The 22,145-nt window shown below is 41.0% G+C and overlaps 1 protein-coding gene across 5 annotated transcripts in view; it reads left to right on the top strand.

Moving 5' to 3' along the window:
• dock8 (dedicator of cytokinesis 8) overlaps positions 1-22,145 on the top strand; it is a 258,252-nt gene that overhangs the window by 86,739 nt on the left and 149,368 nt on the right. For all 5 annotated transcript variants that reach the window (XM_063068960.1, XM_063068961.1, XM_063068962.1 and 2 more), the window contains 3 exons: positions 12,534-12,709; positions 14,522-14,593; positions 19,382-19,508. In XM_063068960.1, the coding sequence (XP_062925030.1) occupies positions 12,534-12,709; positions 14,522-14,593; positions 19,382-19,508 (375 nt within the window). The remainder of the gene's footprint in view (positions 1-12,533; positions 12,710-14,521; positions 14,594-19,381; positions 19,509-22,145) is intronic.

A 22,145-nucleotide genomic window follows, 5' to 3' on the forward strand; every position in this document is an offset into this window, starting at 1 on the left:
ATTTACAACAATGTTAATGAGATTTAAATTTCAAAATCAACTTCCACTGCAAATTAATTTCATCTTTAATACTATTATTTTTCAGCTCTGCTGTCCTCTGCTGAAAGCAGTTCTGGTCTAGTATAAATCAACTGATCTGATTCATTTGTTAAAGCTGAAATGCATCAAAGTAGTCAGATTGGTTGGAAGATGTGATTGAAGTCCATTGCAACCAGCTCATCAAATATTATTTTCTTCACTGCTAAGTGTGGTTAAACATGAGAGATCAGAGCCCAAAAATGAACCAGTGGTTTCTCAGTGACATCTCCTTATGAATCCAAAACTACTTTCCCATTAAGCTGTGAATTATTGCCTCCCTTCTCCACAGGTCTATTTTTAAATCTTTTAATGTAGTTTCTGCTCCACAAAAAAAACTGAAATGAGTCTTACTGTCTAAAATTACAGCCTGTTATTGTGTCCATGAGTAAAAGTCTGCCATGTCCTCTGAACTTTCCTAGAGCCTTTGACACCTGAGGATCACCTGCTAAGTTTTCTGCTTCTGTTTCTGTACCCTCAAAAATCCAAGGTTAGGCCCTGATATTACTCATCTATAACACAAAGTGATGTTATCCAAAAGGCATATCAGATTCTCAGATTCTATGTGTACACTAAAGGAACACAGTTCTACCTCAGGACTGGCTTTCTTTAACCCTCCACTACATCTAATTTGATAGGGTAGCACTTCTTATTACCCATCAGAGTGAAGAAATTTCCTCTGAGGGATGTTTGAGAAGGCTGAAGCAATTCGATGTCTACCATAAAATCCATTCCACAGTCACTGACTTCATTGCTGTCCCTCACTGAACCACTTTGCTACTTACGAGCACCTTCTAATCATAAGTTGAGCTTCGTACCCTTGATCCCTCTGGCACTTCATTACATCTCAATATTTTCGCTAGCTAACCTCCATTCATCTGTAACTGAGATACTTCCATGTGCCCTGTTATATCCAAATTTGTCAATTCCAGTGTTCTCCTGGTCACTCTTGCTTTCAATTCTACATCGACCACTGGAGCTTTTGTTTCAACCAGCTCCCATTCCTGCTCTCTCATTGATCCTACTCTTGCTGCCCTACCCTGAATCATAGTCAGACAGCATGGAAACAAGCCCTTTGGTCTGTCGTTCACACTAGCATTTACATTAATTGGCATTAATCTAGTTAAATCCACCCCACAATTCCATTGACTTTCAGGTTCTGTTATTTATCCACATACTAGAGGCAATTTACAGTGGCTAATCCATACACCTTTAGGATGTGGGAGCAAACTTGAGTGCCTGGAATAAACCCAAGGAAACTTCACACTGAGGGATTTCTGCTTTGGTAACTCCTGCTCTTTAAATTCTGGTTCTTGCACTCGTGGCCTTAACTCTTATTTTCCTTCTCTTGCTTGAAAGTTTCTCCAAAATAATGTACTTCTCCAATCTGGTCTCCTGTACGGTTTCTGTTTGCCTTGGCTAAGAGTTCTAGAATTTGCTCTCTGTCTTTCCCAGATGTGTGATGCTCTTTAAAAATAATTTATTTCGCCAAGTCATTCAGTTATCTTCCTAGTGCTTCTTCATGCAACTCAGTGTCAAACCTTTGTCTGATAATGCTCCAGCAACATCCCTTTGGACCAGCCTCTCTCAAACTTTTTGCCCTGGAGGAACCCTTGAATTAATTTTCAGGTCTCAGGGAACCCTTGCGTAAACATCATTGTGTCCACAGCTCTCAGTGCATTAGCGTGATTAGTAAGTTATAGATATAAAAATCCAAAAATAATTGTCAATTGTCAATAGCAAATTAATTTTTAGCTAACTTTTCTTGAAAGAATAGGTAGCTAAGTTTAGCTTACCTTTCTTGAAATTAATCTCTTTCTTTCCTTTTCATAAAATTTAAAAACTCTTAAGGTGAACATAATAAATTTCTGTTAAATAACTGGCTTAAGCCAAAATGGGATTTAAGTTTTTGAAAGGTAGGCTCGGTAGATTTAATTTAAATAAATGTTGTAAATTGATTTTAATTAATGCTATTTACAACATGAAAATTTATAAATAATGTTGAACAGTAAAGTTACAAAAAACCATAAGCCAAAGCAATATGAATAAAAATATAGCCTGAGGCATAGTTTTATACAAGACTTTGAACAAAAACATTTTCTTACTAAGAGATGTGATCAGGCTCAAATATAGGCCTAACATGTGAAACCTGGGCTTGTTTCTTTGCTGCACAAGTACTCAATTTTGGGTTGAGCTTGAGATACGGACACACGAATTTCACCTTCAACTGAAATGAGATGATTTCTATCTTGCTCTTGATGCTTTTAAACAAGTAAAAGCTTGATCACACAAGTAAGAAGTTGACAACTGCAGCAAAATGTTCATTACTTTCCTATGAATGGCAGGATACTCTTCTTTCATAGAAATCCAGAACTTGTTCAGGGGCAGGTCAGTAAGTCTCATTTTGAGTGCATGATCAGACTGCAGCTCACAAAGTTCTTCCTCTTCTTTCAAAGTCAAGTTCTTAGGCTGAGTAGAAGATTCAGAGAAAGGGTCCTTCACCCAGTCATACACTTGTGTTGAAAGGGAGGAAAACTACTGTTCAATTTTGTTTTCCAGTTCTTCCAGATGATTTTCTATAAGAGTCGAGATTTTCTGATATCTCTCCTCACTCTCAAGCCCAAGCAGCGGTGGAAACATTTCAAGATTTCCTTTTGCAACATGATTTTTCCAAAGATTCAGTCTTGCTTGAAGTCAAAACATTTTTGCCAGGGCCTTGCAGAAACTTGTTTAACTGGTTCTTCTGATTTAAAAAAATGTCTTCTAAGTAGGCTAGTTTCTGCAGCTATTCTCCATCTTCAAAACACTTAGCAAAATCTGGCCTACAATTTTCTTGAAAGTACTCCCGCAATTCACCTTTCAGCTCAAATACACTGTTGATAACTCTTCCTCTGCTAAGTCATCAGATTTCTGTATGTAGCAGGAGATTGATGGGCTCTTTGTCCAGGCTTTCACACAGTTTTTAAACATTCTCAAGTGAACTGGTCTTTGTTTAATGAAGTTAACCATTTGTAGTATCATTCAGAACTTCCTTCATTTCATCTCCAAGAGTTTTTGACAGCAGCACCTCTCTGAGAAGAAAGCAATGTGTTATGACAACATCAGGATTTTCTTTTTTTACATGAGAAATGAACCCTCTCATGGAGCCAACCATTGATAAGAACATAAGAAATAGGAGCAGGAGTGGGCCATCAGGCCCATCGAGCCTGCCCTGCTATTCAATAAGATCATGGCTGATCTGTCCATAAACTTAGCTCCATCTACCTGCCTTTTCCCCATAACCCTTAATTCCATTACTATGTAAAAACCTATCTAACTGTTTCTTATATATATTTGGTGAGGAATCCTCAACTGCTTTCCTGGGCAGAGAATTCCACAGATTCACCATTCTCTGGGAAAAACAGTTTCTCCTCATCTCCATCCTAAATCTTCTCCCCTGAATCTTGAGGCAATGTCCCCTAGTTCTAGTCTCACCTGCCAATGGAAACAACTTTTCTACTTCTACCTTACCTGTCCCTTTCAAAATTTTGTATGTTTCTATAAGATCCCCTCTCATTCTTCTGAACTCCAGAGAGTATAGTCCCAGGCGACTCAATCTCTCCTCATAGGTTAACCCCTTCATCCCTGGAATCAACCTGGTGAACCTCCTCTGCACTGTCTTCAAAGCCAGTATATCCTTCCTCAAGCATGGAGACCAGAACTGCACACAGTACTCCAGGTACAGCCTCACCAGTACCCTGTATAGTTGCAGCATGACCTCCCTGCTCTTGAATTCAATCCCTCTAGCAATGAAGGCCAACGTTCCATTTGCCTTCTTAATAACCTGTTGTACCTGCAGGCCAACTTTTTGTGATACATGTACAAGCACTCCCAAGTCCATCTGCACAACAGCATGCTGCAATCTTTCACCATTTAAATAATAATCTGCTCCTCTATTATTCCTTCCAAAGTGGATGATCTCACATTTACCAACATTGTATTCCATCTGCCAGACCTTAGCCCACTCTCTTAACCTATCTATATCCCTCTGCAGACTCTCCACATCCTCTGTACAATTTGCTTTTCCACTCAGTTTAATGTCATCAACAAATTTTGCTATGCTACACTTAGTCCCTTCTTCCAAATCATCAATGTAAATGGTAAACAGCTGTGGGCCCAGCACCGACCCCTGCGGCTCCCCACTCCCCACCGACTGCCAACCGGAGAAACACCCATTTATACCAACTCTCTGCCTTCTATCAGTTAGCCAATCCACTATCCATTCCCATACACTTCCTCCAACTCTATGTATCCGTATCTTAGTTATAAGTCTCTTGTGCGGCACCTTATCGAATGCCTTCTGGAAATCCAAGTAAATGACATCCACTTGTTCCCCTCTATCCACGGCGCTCATTATGTCCTCAAAGAACTCCAGTAAGTTTGTCAAACAGGGCCTGCCTTTTCTGAATCCATGCTGCGTCTGTCTAATGGAACCACTCCTTTCTAAATGTTTCGCTATTACTTCCTTAATGACAGCTTCAAGCATTTTCCCAACTACAGATGTTAAGCTAACTGGCCTATAGTTGCCCATCTATTGCCTACGTCCTTTTTTAAAAAGTGGCTTGACATTTACTGTCTTCCAATCTGCCGGGACCTGCCCAGAGTCTAGAGAGTTTTGATAAATGATTACCAACACGTCTACTATAACTTCCGCCAATTTCTTCAGCACCTTGAGATGCATCCCATCAGGACCAGGGGACTTATCTACCTCCAGGCTCTCTAGTTTGGGGCACCACCAGTACAGATGACAACACAGTTCCTCCAAGACAGACCTTTTGTTTCCAGATATGAAGACAAAACATTAAATATATCTTGACCTTTGCTTGTTTTGGGTAGCTGTTTGCAACAGAAAATTTTTATTGAATTTCACCATCATTTATAAATCTTACAAATGCTACAACATAACATTTATTGTTGAAACCTGTTGAGTCATCAACCTGGATAGTTCAGGAGGAAGAGGCTGACATCACAGCCCAAGTTGGGTGAGTCCATTCAATGCTCAGAAAACGCACTTCACCCTCCTTATCAGCCTCCCGTCCTCCCCCCCATGTAATACAGCACTCACCAATTATCAACAGCCTCCCCTATCTCACATCAGAAACTGAGAATGGACTGAGCCAAATAAACACAGTCATATTGCACTTAGTCACACTGGGCTGAGAGACCACTAACGAGATTGCTAATGGGGCTGATCGGTCACTAACCACCACTGAGAGCGCTATCGATTTCTCATGGAACCCCAGTGGAGAAACCCTGCTCTGGACAGTTCACTGTCAGTAGTTCTACATAAATGCAAGTTGATAGCATTTATTATTTAAACGTTACTGTCACTGAATTTGTAAAATTGTGGGGCACTATGTGCTAGGCGAGTGTATCACATTCCCAGACTTTTAAGGAAAAGGCTCAGAAAGATATTCACAAGAGACCAGGACTTTTAAGATCTATTGAAAAAAAAATTATTTGTAAAACATCTTTTTGACAACTCAGAGTCAAAAAGTATTCAACAGGCAATAATGTACTTTTGAAATGTAGTCAGATTTAAACTGAAGGAGAAACAAGAAGCAAATTGAGCAGCAATTTGATACTATACGTTTGGGTACATTGATCGAAGGATACCCAGAAAAATGCCCTATCTCAGTTAGATCCCAGCAGATATCACTGAACCAACAAAGCAATGGAAGTTTGTTGCATTCCAACAACAGTTCATGTTATTACTGTGCTAAAACCATTTTTCCTTTAACCTTTAATTATGACAGACTACAATTACAGCCTCATTGATCATTTGTTTCATCTTATTAACATTTTAGCCTCTGCATCTTTTTAAATTTGTTTCCTATAACTTGCAATCTTCAAGGCTCCATCGCTTTGTCTCCTTCTAAGAGGAGTGGTTTTCTCTGTGGGCTCTAAGTGACAAAATTGTGCATCTAGTCCAGTTTTCCTCTCACACAAGGTCCTTGGGACCAATGCTGATGCCTGCATTGCTGTTCTGTAGATACTTTCCAAGGTCAATATGAGACTGTTTAAAAGCAATGGAGCACCTACACATGACACCTCAAAAGACTGGAGGTGTACCAATAACACGCTATCTACAAAATCCAACAAAACAACTCGATAATCTGAAGAATAGTACATGCCCAGCAACAAATCTCCAATAACCATCAGGCAGTTCTGCTGAGCAGCCCAGATCCTTTGTGGGCCTGACATTAGGCACATTGCTGTAGTGGCGGGAAATTGTCAGGTGCACAGAGGGCATAATTTACGGCGATCTCAAGGCTTTCCCAAAGCCTCCTTGAGACCATGTAGCTTCATAATAGGCCAATCCAAATGCCTGGCCCGTGGACATTGAAAATGTAAAAAAAAAAGAGCAGCTAGGCTGGTACTGAGAACTTTGAATCTCTTCATGATTTATGGAGGTCCAATAAAACGGGCGGAGGAAGTGCAGCAGCTCCCATCCATCTAGTTCAGCAACCCCTACCACAGGTGTAGCAGCTTTGATGGATCTTAAACTGTCTTGTCACAGAGTTGGAGCAAAACATTCTTGACCTTGAGGGATGATTTAAGAAGACATCAGTGCTGGAAGCAGGATAGTTCACAAGGAGATGTGGGCACTGACACTGGCATGGGATCAGACGTTCTGGACTAAAATTAAGTGTCTCTCATGAATTGCAGGCAAATTGATAAGCTTTAAAAATTCTGCTGATGAATAAGACTATAAGGTCTGAGTGTCCTGCTCAGAGAACGAGCTTTGAGGAGCATCATGTTCAATTGTGTAGTCTATTTTAACATTCCTAACTACCTCCATGTCTAACGCTGAACAGTCTTGATCTGTTCCTGCAGCAGTTCAGTTCGCTGCTGAGACTTGTAGGAATTCTTCATGTACTTGTTATTGCCTGAGGTGCTATATAAATATTATTTGGATATGAATGGCCCTGCTCTTTACCTATGGCTGGAGAGAACAGGGTTTTGTTGCTACATGCTTTGGAAGCTCAGTGTTGTCTGAAGTATTGGAGGCTTCCTACTTTAATAGAATAAGTGGGGGAGTGTGATACACTTTTGTTAAGTTTAATTCATTCAATCGAAAATTCTGTTACTGCATGTTCCTTGCTTGAGGCTGCTTATTAAAAAATGTCATTTTTTTATGGAAGACTTTCTGCAGATATTTTAATATGCTGAAAGCAAAATAATTTAATCATTTAAAAAATTTTGTTTTTCTTTTATTTAATGGAACTTGTAGAAATCTTGCATTTTTGGAGCCAACATTTTATATTTTAGCACAGTAGCATCTCCTAAGAAATTGACATTACTAGTATCCGAATGTGGATGTTTAAAAAGAAAGCTATGTAATTTTATGATGTTCTGTTCTTTCTCAAGTCCTGTTCCCAAAACTCTTCAGGTAGATAAAAATGTATTTGAAGTATTTACTAGGAACTAAAATGGTTGGTTTACATATTAGTTATTTGAGCCCATCCCTCATTTCTCCTTTAGGTGCTAACTAATACAAGGCTGCTTTGTCCATCTTGAACCCATTTTTCCTTTGTAGCCAAAACTGATGAATATCTGGCAATCATCCTGGGTAACTCTGGTGATTTTGAATTTGAAATAATTCAGAAATTTTTGTATCAGACCATCAAGCATTTGAATAAGAATTTGCTAATAATGCATTTTAGACAGAAAGGTGTATTGTAAGGTGCTCTGTAACTGGAGGAGAAATTTATCAATGGACGAGCAAGATTTATGATTTGTCAACCACATTCTACTGTTTTATGTCCATGGGGGAGATGTGTTACGTCTTGTGTTGGAAATTCTAAATGATTATTATATTCTTTTCCTGCATTTTAGTCAATTTGTAGGTATTATGTTGTTGACATTGACAAAAACATTAGAAATTGGAGCAGGATTAGCCCTTTAGTCTCTAAAGGCTGCTTCTTTCAAAACAAATCCCGGCTAATCCTTTACCTCAAAGGCCATTGAAACTCTCTGGTGGCGAGAAACCTATCGGTCTCTGTGTGGAATAACATCAATAACTTGGGCCTCTGTGGCCTTCAGGGCAGAGAATCTCAAACAATTATCATCCTTCAGGCAAAGAAATGTCTTTTCATTTTAGTCCTAAATAGAGTGTTCTGTGAGACTGTGACCTTGGGCTGTACATTCTAGAGAAACGTATTTGTCATACCTATTCTGTCAAGCCCTCTTGTTTGTTTCGATAAAGTCATCTCCTCTTCTTCCAAACTCCAGGGAACAGAGACAATCTCCTATTTATACTTCCAGTTTATTTCTTGCTATCAGTTGAGTTATTGGTGTAGATGGCAAATAGTTGGGACCCAAACACTATCCCCACAGTGTTTCACAGATCACAGTGAGCCAACTTGAGACTGGTCAACAAGAGTTATGCCCTTTATTTTCTCAACACATATTACCCCCAGATTCACATACTGTGAACTTGTTCACAAATCTACTTTGTTTGACCTTATTAAAAATCTTCTGGAAGTCCATAAACGCCACATTCATTGCAAACAACAGGAATTCTGCAGATGCTGGAAATTCAAGCAACACACATCAAAGTTGCTGGTGAACGCAGCAGGCCAGGCAGCATCTCTAGGAAGAGGTACAGTCGACGTTTCATTGATTGCTGCTCAGCTCTTCCACTAGATTTTTGAATATTCAAAGAACATAGATTAGTCAAACACAACTTTCTTTCATAAATCTGCTCAATCCCATTATTATCTTTGAAGTGTTTTAACAGTGTGTTCTATGCTGTGAATTCCTGGCGTCGGTAAATAGGACAATTGTTTCCCATTTTCTCTTTCTTTCTTTTCTTATATAGTAAAACCAGATTTGTTCCTTTCCAATCTGCAAGACCCATTCCAGAATCTATAGTATTATGGCTGATAATAACCAGACCATTTACAAATTCATTATTTGCCTCTCAGAGCACTTGATGTCGATCATCAAATCTTAGACTCATTAACTTCTCTGGTGGTCCTATTTACTGGCTACAGGCAGTACTACCTACTATTTTCTACTTTCACTAGTACTATTTTTTTAAATTTCCACATTTGCATTCAACTGTTTCTTTAGTAATTCCAGGGTGTTTCATGTATCTTCCGTGAAAACAGATGCTAAGTATTTGTTTAATTCCTCTGTTATTTCATCATTCTCTTCCATAAATCTATCTGCCCCTGTCCGTAAGACATCCACATTTACCCTTACTGCTCTTTCTGTTTCTATATGCCTTTCTGAAATCTGAACAACTGTCAGTCCTCAGGCCTACTGCCAGATTTATAAGACCCTACCTTTGACAGTGCCATGTTTAATTTCTCCAGTGATCCATTTTTCTGTTGTTTCCTGTTATGATTTTTGTTACCTTAAGATGATCTTATCAAATACCTTCTGAAAGTCCAAGTAAGTGACATCCACTGCCTGTCTTTTGTCCACCCTGCTTGTTACTTCCTCGAAGAACTCTTAACAGATTTGTCAGGCAACATTTCCCTTTACAGAAACCATGCTGATTTTGACTCATTTTATCATTAATCTCCAAGTACCTTGAAACCTCATCATTAATAGTAGACTCCGACACTTACCCACTTACCAATCACAGAGGTTAGGCTAATTGGCCTATAGTTTCCTTTCTTTTGTCTTCCTCCCTCTTAAAAAGTTTCCTCATGTCCCAGAACACACATTACACACTGCGGAATTGTGATGCCGTGCCTCACTTCTACAGAGAATATTAAGTGGAAAGTTTTCAGAAAATATGCACTGACTGCTGACCCACCAATGACTGCCTTCTGTCAATGTCAATTTTGACCTGTGAGGCCTCTTTCTAACCGATGCCAATGATGAGTTGCTTCTCGTGAGCCTGATCACACTTCCCGGACCTTACCACAGGATATGGCCTGTGCACTGATAAGAGCTTTTACTGCTCCTTATTACAACTGACTAATAGAAAATAGTCCTCCCAACTCCTGATCTGGTTGAGTAAGACTAGAGTGAGATTAACGTTTTGCTATTCAACTTATCTAATCTTTAATGATCACATTCCCCATCTGAGAGAGCTGTGGGCTCTCCTTCAGGAGCAGCCAACTCCTCCAATTTTCTGCTTCCCTAAGGATAGCAATTCGCCCTAATTTTAAAAAAGCTAAAGCATGAGATTTCCCACTGATAACACTGCATTTGATTTTACTGTAGACTCAGAGAATCAGTCTCCTTCTGTCTTTTAAGTTTTGACATGCTATAAAACTTTTTGGGATTCTGTCAACACAGTGGTATGACAAGTAGTCCTGCCTCACAGTTCCATCAACTGGGGATCAATCGTGCCCTTTGGTGTTGTCTGGGTAGAGCTTGCATGCCACTCTGTGGGCTTCTCCTGAGTGCTCCAGTTTCCTCTCCTGTTCCAGAGATGTCCTGGTAGGTTATTTTAAAAACACAAACACGAGGAAATCTGCAGATGCTGGAATTTCAAGCAGCACACATAAAAGTTGCTGGTGAACGCAGCAGGCCAGGCAGCATCTCTAGGAAGAGGTAAAGTCGACATTTGGGGCCGAGACACTTCATCAGTCCTGACGAAGGGTCTCAGCCCGAAACGTCGACTGTACCTCTTCGTAGAGATGCTGCCTGGCCTGCTGCGTTCACCAGAAACTTTTATGTGTGTTTCTGGTAGGTTATGTTAGGTTTGTGGTACTAGGAATCCAGGTGGCCATGAATAACACACACGAGAGACAGAGAGGTGAGGAACAAATGTGCAGCTGTTTATTTTGCTAATAAGTCATCTACCCAGAATGCCCTCTCACATTATCTTCAGTACATAACATACAGGGAAGCTTGACATTAACCTGCAAGGGTCAAAATGAACATGAAAACATAACAAATCCCTCCCCCCCCCTTATCTTAAAGGTTTCTCCCCCTTTCACATTCACAGACCAGCTGCTGAACTATTAACATTTAATGGAGTAATCATCAAATTCAACCAACAATAAATTCACTTCATGCCAGTTGAGTTTGAGCTGCTCCAAGTTCAAGTGGCCCAGAAACACTGGATAACTACCTTGAACAATGTACAGAGGTAGTTTCTTTCTCTGCTTGATAATCTCCATTGCAACGTTCCTCACAGGAACAACCTCACCAGTGTAATTCTTTAAAGTCAACCTTGCCCATTCTGGGGTGAGATGCTGCAATTTCTCCTGGCAAACAGTCTCTGACACCAGTGATACCTCACGACCCGTGTCCACCTGCATCCTCACCGTGGCCCCATCCGACCGCAGGGTCACCCAATAGCCATCTTTACGTCCTGAAACAGATAAAACAAGCAAAGCTTCTTCAACCACAGAGTGAGAGACACTCAGTCTGTCCTCAGTATGTTCCACCTTGTTCACCTGTTTCTTCTTGTTTTTCCAGAAGTCATTTTTCTTTATTACATTGTTTTTGGTAGACAGAGGCTGATTACTTTAAAGGCACATTCAATATGTTCCTTTTTGCCACAGCTTTGGCAATCTAAATACTTATACTGTACCAGCATTCTTTTGCTGAATGTCCAGTTTTGCCACAGTGGTAATATTGTTTGCCATTAGGTGTCTTTTTCTTAAAGTCAGCAGAAACTTTACGAATTTGGGAAAATGCACTGAATAGCTGTGCTTCTTTAGCTGACTCTCCACAGATGTAGTACTAATTTCAATTGCCTTCTGTAATGTTCATCTGTCTTTTGTAAGCAAATGTTTCTGAATTTCCTCAGTGGGCAGACTACATATGAGTTTATCGCGTAACATGTCATTCAGCGACTACCCAAGATCAGTGATCAGACAGTTGCTTCAATACTGCTACAAGCTGTGAAATAGACTTGCCTTTCCTCTTGATTCCTTTTATGAAATTTAAACCTCTCATCAAAAATCAAAGGTTTAAGTGAATAATAGTCCTTTGAGATTTATCTTTGTCCTCACCAGACTTAGCAGGTTGCACTACTGCATAATAAGTTAAATATTTTTGCCCCGATTGCAGTCAGAAAAGTTGGAACATGAATATCTTCTGTAATTTGATATGCCAGTGCAAAATATTCGAGTCTTTCAGTGATGAACTCCATTGCTTGTAAGTTGTCTACCTAATACGTAACACACAGGGAAAGTTGATAGCAACCTGTAAGGGTCAAAGTGTAAACAAATACTTAACAGGTTAATTGGGTGCTGTGTTGTACTTTGTGTGGAGAATTGGAGCAATAGTAGAGGGAATAGAATGCAAGGAAAAAGATGGAGATTAGGATTGATAGGATTGTTCTAAAAGCTGCCAAATGGCCTCATCCTTTGTCATGTACACTTAAATGTAATAGTACTTCCAAATCTGATTTGCATTTTATTTGCACAAAATTTTTTAAAAATGAAGTTTGAATTGTGCTCTTCCAAGTTAACATCCTTCTTTGGCTTGCTTCCGTTCAGCCTTCATTTTATAATCCTGTGGTGCCAGTGGACTTTGAAGAGTTTCTGATGTCGCAGTTCAACATTTCAGATGCTGATCTTCAGCAGGACCTGGGTGACTTTCCTGATGATGATCTGGAGATCACTTTTGTTCCAAGAGAGTGTCGAACCATTCTGCCTTCTGTTCCAGAAGACGGGTATTACATCTTTTTTTGACTTTTGACCTTGATTTACTATGTATATTTATAAACTGCTGAAAATGAAATGCCAAAATACACTGGGCAATTTTTCTGATGCCTATAAACTGTTTAATAGTATTTGAAAGGAAATTTGCTTCAGTGTTAGTGGTGCCAACATCATTTCTGTGAACAGATTAGGAAAAAACACTAGTTCTTCTCCTTGGAGCAGATTTGAAAGAGATGTGCAAAATTACAAAGTGTTATCATATGAGGAATGTTTGATGGCTCTGGGTCTGTACTCGCTGGAATTCAGAAGGATGGCGGGGTGGGGGGTTCTCATTGAAACCTTTTGAATGTTGAAAGGCCTAGACAGAGTAAATGTGGAAAGGATATTTCCCATGGTGGGAGAGTCTAGGACAAGAGGGCACAGCCTCAGGATAGAGGGGTGCCCTTTCAAAACAGAGAGGCGGAGAAATTTCTTTAGCCAAAGGGTGGTGAATTTGTGGAATTTGTTGTCACATGCAGCTGTGGAGGCCAGGTTATTGGGTGTATTTAAGGCAGAGATTGATGGGTTCTTGATTGGACATGCATCAAAGGTTACAGGGAGAAGGCTGGGAAGTGGGGTTGAAGAGGAAATTAAAAAAAAGGATCAGCCATGTTTGAGTGGCGGAGCAGACTCGATGGGCCAGATGGCCTAATTCTGCTCCTATGTCTTATTGTCTTAAGGTTAATTTAATAGAAACATTCAAAATTGCCAAGGATTTTCACAGAGTAAGTGAAATCTCTTCCCTTGGCCAAGAGAAATTGTAATCAGAGGACAAAAGTTTAAGATAATTGGTTAGAGTCACAGATTAAATGAGGAAAATATTCTTTCAGTTGTTTCCATTGATCTGCAATGCATTGTTTAAACATTATTGAATGCAGGTTCAAGAACAGCTTTTGTAAAGGGAATGGATTTATTTTCCTGGAAAGGGAAGGTTTGCATGGCCGTGGAGAAAGTAGAAGATAGAATGACTGAGTACTTTTCGCCAAGAGCTGCAAGAGGCACAAATGACCTGATAGAATCATAACCCACAGGAAGAGATGATAATTAAAGTCAAAGTCGAGCTTATTGTCATATGCACAAGGACCTGTATGCACAGATGCAATGAAAAACTTACTGATGTGTTTTAACTTCAGAATCAGAATCAATGCCTACAGTGGATGCAAACTCATTGGCTCTTCACACCAGCCTTGGATTACCTGGGCAACACTAATACGTACATCAGGCTGCTGTTCATTGACTGCAGCTCAGCATTTAACGCAATCATTTCTACAGTTCTGATGGAAAAGCTCCAAAACCTGGGCCTCTGTCCCTCCCTCTGCAACTAGATCCTCGACTTCCTCACCAGAAGTCCTCCGTCTGTGTTATTAATTTAAGCCAGTTTTGCCCTGAAACATTGGAGGAAATTCAGTGGTGCCAATGTCTGGTTGGCTAAGATGATCTGAACATTTTTGAGATGCTTGGTTAGGAACTCTGACCTCTGGCTCTCTGCACAGTGAGAGTTCTAAACTCCCTCCTTATTGCACTACGTGCAAGCCCGGATTATGTGCTGAAGGCTTGCAGCAGAATTTGAATTTGCTACATTCTGATTCAGAGAAAAAGGAACTATGCCAAGCTGACACTGCAGTTCTAATACATATATGAAACCTTTTCTTTGTTTAAGTACAAGACATGGTATTTGTGTTGCAGCATTTTCAGAGGAATTAGCTCTCTGTTTTAGTATCAGAGACCATTTGGAAGTCTAGGGATTGTTTGACTAAACTAACAACACATTTATTTATTTCTAGGGTTGAGTTAGATCCACATGTGCGCGATTGTGTCCAGACCTATACTCAAGATTGGCTCATTGTCAACAGAAGGTAATTTGATTGCAACGTGATAAAGCATTGCTCTTTGATTGGAAGGTTTAACAAGTTTAAACATAGTCACAATTCGTGGAATTTTTTGTGGTTCTGAGATACTATTTTGAGCTTTGAAATTTGATTATTCTCTGAATCAAACTACACTATACAGTACACGTACATATATCACTGACTGACTTCACATCATGTGTATTTAACAGTTCAGTTATTAATTTATACTTCCTTTTCACTGTGCATATAAGATAAACGAACAAAAAAATTGAGTATTAAGATAAGCTCATTGGGCATATCAGTATGTAAACACCTGAAACAATCATGATGGTGGTGTGAGTTATTTGCCGTTTAATGTAAGTGCAAAGATGTTCTCACCCAGGGCTTCCACAGATGGCATTATCAACATTAATGGTGTCTTTCGGAGGTCACATCACTGACAAGGTTCTTGCAGTGCTGGAAGTGAATCAACAACACTTATCATTATTAACAAAGTGTAGATCTGCCAAATCACCCAATGAGCATTGTGCTTCTGAATCTTGTACCAAGTTGCAATAAAAAGCTTATCTTGTGTACTGCTCATACAGGTCAGATCATTATATGCTGCTTAGAGGCAGAGCAAGTTACAACAATAACACTGCAGAATATAGTGGAACAATGACAGAGAAAGTACAGTACAGGTAAACAGCAGTATTGGAACCACTTGGTGGTCTTATAACAGCAGAGTAGAAGCTTTCCTTGAGCCTGGTGGTGTGAATCTTCTACGTGATGGAAGAAGGCAGAACAGAGAATGTCTGGAGTGGGTGGGATCTTTGATTATACTGGCTGCTTTACTGAGGCAGCAACAAGCATGGGGTGGGGAGGCTGGTTGTGTGATGTGTACAGCTGTGTCCACAAGTCTTTGCAGTTTCATGCAGTCATGTGTGGAGCAGTTGCTAGACAAGATATTATGCATCTAGATAGGGCGTTTTTTATGGTGCATCAGCAAAAATTGCTGAGGGTCGACAGGGGCATGCCAGGTTTCTTTAGGAAAGTAGAGGTGTTGGTGAGCTTTCCTGGCCGTGGTGTCTACGTGGTTGGAACAGGACACTGTTGGTGATGTTCAATCCTAGGAACTCTCAACTCTCAACCCTCTCAAACTGAGCACTGTTGATGTAAGCAGGAGCATGTGCTCTTCCTGAAGTCAATGACCAGCTTTTTGTTCTGCTGACATTGAGGTTGCTATGTTGTTGTCATGAACAATGTGTAGTGAGACTCCAAGCAAGGACAGGCTGATGATAGGGCCAAATTGCAGTCTACCGGATGAACTGCAATGCAAAAGACAGACAAAATGGAAAAGGGTGTGTACAGGACTGAATGTGTTATATTTGAATGTGCACAGTACACGGAATAAGGTAGATGAACTTGTAACATAGTTACAGATTGGCATGTGTGATGTTGTAGACATCACTGAATTATGGCTGAGAAAAGATTATAGCTGGGAGCTAAACTTTCAAGGATATACATTGTATCGAAAGGACAGACAATAAGGTAGAGGTGGTGATGTTGCTCTGTTTCTAAAAATTGATATCAAATCTTCAGGGAGAGTTGATATAGGGCTGGAAAATGTTGAATCATTGTGGACAGAGCTAAGGAACTACAAGGGTAAAAAGACCCTGATGGGAGTTGTACACAGACCCTCAAACAGTAGGAAGGATGTGGTCTACAAATTACAACGGGAGATAGAAAATGCATGCCAAAAGGGCAATGTTACAATAGTCATGGGGGATTTCAATATGCAAGTAAATTGGGAAAATCTGGTTGGTGCTGGATCCCTAGAGGGGAATTTCTAGAATGCCTACTAGATGGGCTTTTTAGATCAGTTTGTAGTTGAGCCCACGAGAGGATCAGCTATTCTGGATTGGGTGTTGTGCAGTGAGCCAGAATTGATTAGAGAGCGTCAGGCAAATAACCTTTAGGGGCAAGTGATCATAATATGATTGAATTCACCCTGAAATTTGCAAAGGAGCAGCTGAAGTCAGATGTGTCAGTATAACAGTGGAGTAAAGGGAATTACAGAGGCATGTGAGAGGAGTTGGACAGAATTGTTTGGAAAAGAACACTGGCAGGGATGATGGCAGAGCAGCAATGGCTGGAATTTTGGGAAGAAATTCAGAAGACATGGGAGATATATCCCAAAGAGAAAGAAATATTCTGACGGCAAGGTGACACAACCCTGGCTAACAAGAGAGGTCAAAGCCAACATAAAAGCCAAAGAGAGGGCATATAACAGAGCAAAATTAGTGGGAAGTTAGAAGATTGGAAAGCTTTTAAAAACCAACAGAAGGCAACTAAAGCAACACACATAAAAGTTGCTGGTGAATGCAGCAGGCCAGGCAGCATCTCTAGGAAGAGGTGCAGTTGACGTTTCAAGCCGAGACCCTTCGTCAGGACTAACTGAAGGAAGAAGGCAACTAAAGAAGTCATTCAGAAGGTAAAGATAGAATCTGAAAGTAAGCTAGCCAATAATATTGAAGAGGATACCAAAAGTTTCTTCAGATACAGTAAGTGTAAAAGAGATAAGAGTAAAGATCGGACCACTGGAAAGTGATGCTGGAGAGGTACTAATGGGGTACAAGGATATGGCGGATGAACTGAGTAAGTAGTTCGCATCAATCCTCACTGTGAAAGACGTTAGCAGTATGGTGGAAGTTCCAGATGTCGGCTCATAAAGTGTGTGAAGTTGCCATAACTTAAGGAGAAGGTTCTTGGGGAATTGAAAGATCAGAAGGTAGATAAGTCACCTGGACCAGATGATGTACACCACAGGGTTCTGAAAGAGGTGGCTGAAGAGATTGTGGAGACATTAGTAATAATCTTTCAGGAATCTCTAGATTCTGGAATGGTTCTGGAAGACTGGAAAATTCCAAATGTCACTCCACACTTCCAGAAGGGAGAGAGGCAGAAGAAAGGAAGTTATAGACCAGTTAGTCTGATCTCAGTTATTGGAAGGAGGTTGGAGTTGATTGTTAAGGATGTGGTTTTGGAGTACTTGGAAGCACCTTATTAAATAAGCTGTAGTCAGCATGGTTTCCTGGAGGGAAAATCTTGCCTGAGAAATCTGTTGGAATTCTTTGAAAAAATAACAAACAAGATAGACAAAGGAGATTAGGTGGATGTGTACTTGGATTTTCAGAAGGTCTTGGACAAGCTGCCACACATGAGGCTGCTTAGCAAATTATGAGCCCATGGTATTACAGAAAGTTTCTGGCATGGATAAAGTAGTGGCTGATCGGCCGGAGACAAAGAGCGGGATTAAAGGGAGCCTTTTCTGGCTGGCTGCCAGTGACTTGTGGTGTTCCACAGAGGTATGTGTTGGGGCCAGTTCTTTTTATGTCACATGTCAATGATTTGGATGATAGAATTGATGGTTTTGTTGAAAAGCTTGCAGATGAGACAAAGACGGCTGGAGAGGCAGGTAGTTTTGAAGAAGTAGAGAGGCTACAGAAGGAATTAGACAACTTAGGAGAATGGGCAAAGAAGTGGCAGATGGAATACAGTGTCAGGAAGTGTATGGTCATGCACTTTGGTAGATGAAATTAAATGGAGAGAAAATACAAAAAACACAGGTGCAGAGGGACTTGGGTGTCTTTGTGCAAAAATCCCTGAAGATTAATTTGTAGAGTGGATGTGTATAGGATGTTTCCTATGGTGGGTCTAATATCAGAGGACCCAGCCTCAGAATAAAGAGGTGACCTTTAAGAACAGAGATCAGGAGGAATTTCTTAAGAGAGAGTGGTGAATCTGTGAAATTCGTTGCCACAGGTAGCTGTGGAGGCCAAGTCTTTATGTATATTTAAGCCAGAGGCTGATAGATACTTGATTGGTTAAGGCATGAAGGGGATTGAGGCTGAGAGGGAAACTGGATTAGCCATGATAAAATGGTGGAGCAGACTCGACGGGCAAATGGCCAAATTCTGCTCCTATATCTTATGGTCTATGACAGCATGTTACTAGACTGCCTATCTCCTTCCTATATCCCGACTTATTATTATTTGAGATATGACCCACTATGGTGATGTCATCTGCAAACTTGTAAATGGAGTTAGACCTGAATCTGGCCACATTGCTGCAAAACACAAGGGAATAGAAATAAAAACAACAGGAATTCTGCAGATGCTGGAAATTCAAGCAACACACATCAAAGTTGCTGGTGAACGCAGCAGGTCAGGCAACATCTATAGGAAGAGGTGCAGTCGACGTTTCAGGCCGAGACCCTTCGTCAGGACAGGACAGGACAGTCCTGACGAAGGGTCTCGGCCTGAAACGTCGACTGCACCTCTTCCTATAGATGCTGCTTGGCCTGCTGCGTTCACCAGCAACTTTGATGTGTGTTGCAGGAATAGAAATACCTCAAGTGTACAATGCTCCAGGCTGGTAGTAGGCCTTGCTGATGACTTTGAAATTCAGTCAGCTCAGTGATTTAGATCATTAAATAAATTAGACTTACAACCAAGTTTAAGTGGAGCTTGGACTGCAGAAAGCCATTCAGCCTATAATGTCTATAAATGTCTACCAATCATCCCCGTTTCATTATTTAAACAAGTGGCATAGGCATATGGGCAGATTTTCATATTGAAATCTTAGTGGCCTATGAACTAGTTACCAATATCCCACATTATTTTTATAATTAGGGGTGTTATTTTCACAGTCATAGATTCATTCAGCACAAAACCAGTCCCTTCATCCATGCCAACTCATTCAAAGATAATGAATCCTGTAACAACTTGTGTTCATTTTAATATCTGCTTACAGGAACCAAGGAAACTTGGGGGCTTTTGGTTCAAGTGCACTCGGATCAAGGCGCGTTCTGTGCAAGACTCTTTCAAAGCAGATATTTGAATCAGAAGAAAATGGTGACTCATCCAATCAAGATTTTCCGGTATTGCATTATCTAATTCACGGCAATTATTTTTTTAAATTCCTTATAACTCAAGTAGGTGCAAATTCTGGAAGTCTGAAATTAAAACAGAAAATGCCGGAAGCAACCTGTGTGCAGAAAAGGAATCAGAATTAATGTGTTAGTTCAAAGACCCTTTGTCAGAATCAGGATAGAGTGAATTCATGTGTGTCTTAAGATGCAGAGAGAAAGGTTTTGATAGGACAAAGGGAATATCTTGGATAGGATAAGAACAGGATTGACAGGGGAATAAGCTGCTGATTGAGTAAATTTGGTTGTTGGATAAATGAGGGCCAATGCAAGGTGGTAATCTGAACAAGGGAACTTAAAAGTTAAAGGGAGATTCAATGCTAAGGGCTTGACAGCAGTGCTTTTGGTTATGAACATGCTTTAAGTTCAGGATCACTGATCACTAGTCACTAATGAGGTTCTTTGCCTAATCTCCAAATTTACAAAGGGTAGTAAAAACACAAAATGCATAACGTATCCAGAGTCTAAGACAAAGGAATGCGAAAGCTACTATACAGAATTGTAAGGAATCCTAGACAGGTGAGGTCATCCTAATGGAAACCGACAAACTGTGTCAATGCAACAGGTGGATAACTTATAGCAGAAGTGGTTGGTTTTGATGTAAAGGAAGCGCGCTACCTCAAGCTGTTGAATTTAATATTGAGTCTGAAAGGATGAAACCATTTTAAACTGAAGATCTATCAATTAACTTACTTCAGCAATGCCCTTCTTCCATGGCAAAGCTATCAGTGATCTCGCAAACATGAAGAATTCTGCAGATGCTGGAAGTTCAAGCAACACACATCAGAGTTGCTGGTGAACACAGCAGGCCAGACAGCATCTCTAGGAAGAGGTGCAGTCGACGTTTCAGGCCGAGACCCTTCATCAGGACTAACTGAAAGAAGAGCTAGTAAGAGATTTGAAAGTGGGAGGGGGAGGGGGAGATCCGAAATGATAGGAGAAGACAGGAAGGGGAGGGATAGAGCCAAGAGCTGGACTGGTGATAGGCAAAAGGGGATATGAGAGGATCATGGGACAGGAGGCCCAGGGAGAAGGAAAAGGGGGAGGGGGGAAAAACCCAGAGGATGGGCAAGGGGTATAGTCAGAGGGACAGAGAGAGAAAAAGGAGAGAGAGAGAGAAAGAATGTGTGTATATAAATAAATAAATGATGGGGTACGAGGGGGAGGTGGGGCAGTAGCACAAGTTAGAGAAGTCAATGTTCATGCCATCAGGTTGGAGGCTACCCAGACGAAATATAAGGTGTTGTTCCTCCAACCTGAGTGTGGCTTCATCTTTACAGTAGAGGAGGCCGTGGATAGACATGTCAGAATGGGAATGGGACGTAGAATTAAAATGTGTGGCCACTGGGAGATCCTGCTTTCTCTGGCAGACATAGCGTAGGTGTTCAGCGAAACGAACTCCCAGTCTGCATTGAGTCTTGCCAATATATAGAAGGCCACATCGGGAGCACCGGACGTAGTATATCATCCCAACCGACTCACAGGTGAAGTGTCACCTCACCTGGAAGGACTGTCTGGGGCCCTGAATGGTGGTAAGGGAGGAAGTGTGAGGGCATGTGTAGCACTTGTTTCGCTTACAAGGATAAGTGCCAGGAGGGAGATCGGTGGGGAGGGATGGGGGGGGACGAATGGACAAGGGAGTCTCGTAGGGAGCGATCCCTGCGGAAAGCGGGGGGGGGAGGGAAAGATGTGCTTAGTGGTGGGATCCCGTTGGAGGTGGGTTCATTGTCCCTTTTATTTTCTTAGACCGTTTCGCTGAACACCTAGGCTCTGTCCGCCAGAGAAAGCAGGATCTCCCAGTGGCCACGCATTTTAATTCCACGTCCCATTCCCATTCTGACATGTCTATCCACAGCCTCCTCTACTGTAAAGATGAAGCCACACTCAGGTTGGAGGAACAACACCTTATATTCCGTCTGGGTAGCCTCCAACCTGATGGCATGAACATTGACTTCTCAAACTTCCGCTAGTGCCCCACCTCCCCCTCGTACCCCATTTGTTATTTATTTATTTATATACACACATTCTTTCTCTCTCTCTCCTTTTTCTCCCTCTGTCCCTCTGACTATACCCCTTGCCCATCCTCTGGGTCCCCCCCCCTTGTCTTTCTTCCTGGACCTCCTGTCCCATGATCCTCTCGTATCCCCTTTTGCCAATCACCTGTCCAGCTCTTGGCTCCGTCCCTCCCCCTCCTGTCGTCTCCCATCATTTTGGATCTCCTCCTCCCCCTCCCACTTTCAAATCTCTTACTAGCTCTTCCTTCAGTTAGTCCTGATGAAGGGTCTTGGCCCGAAATGTCGACTGTACCTCTTCCTAGAGATGCTGCCTGGCCTGCTGAGTTCATCAGCAACTTTGATGTGTGTTGCTATCAGTGATCTTCTCCTTATCCCTACACATCCATCGTGCAATCTCTCTGTAACTCAAAGCTAACCTGATTACTCTTTCTCGATTCAAACACACTCATTCTGTTTCTCTTTCCACAGATGCTACCCGAAGAGTTGATAGTTTTCCGCATTTTCAGTTTTAATTTCCTTTTCCTCCCTTACTATACTGTTCTTTTCCTTTCATGAGAAAATTTTATTACCTGTG

This window comes from Mobula hypostoma, chromosome 16 (assembly GCF_963921235.1).
Source record: "Mobula hypostoma chromosome 16, sMobHyp1.1, whole genome shotgun sequence".
Lineage (NCBI taxonomy): Eukaryota > Metazoa > Chordata > Chondrichthyes > Myliobatiformes > Myliobatidae > Mobula > Mobula hypostoma.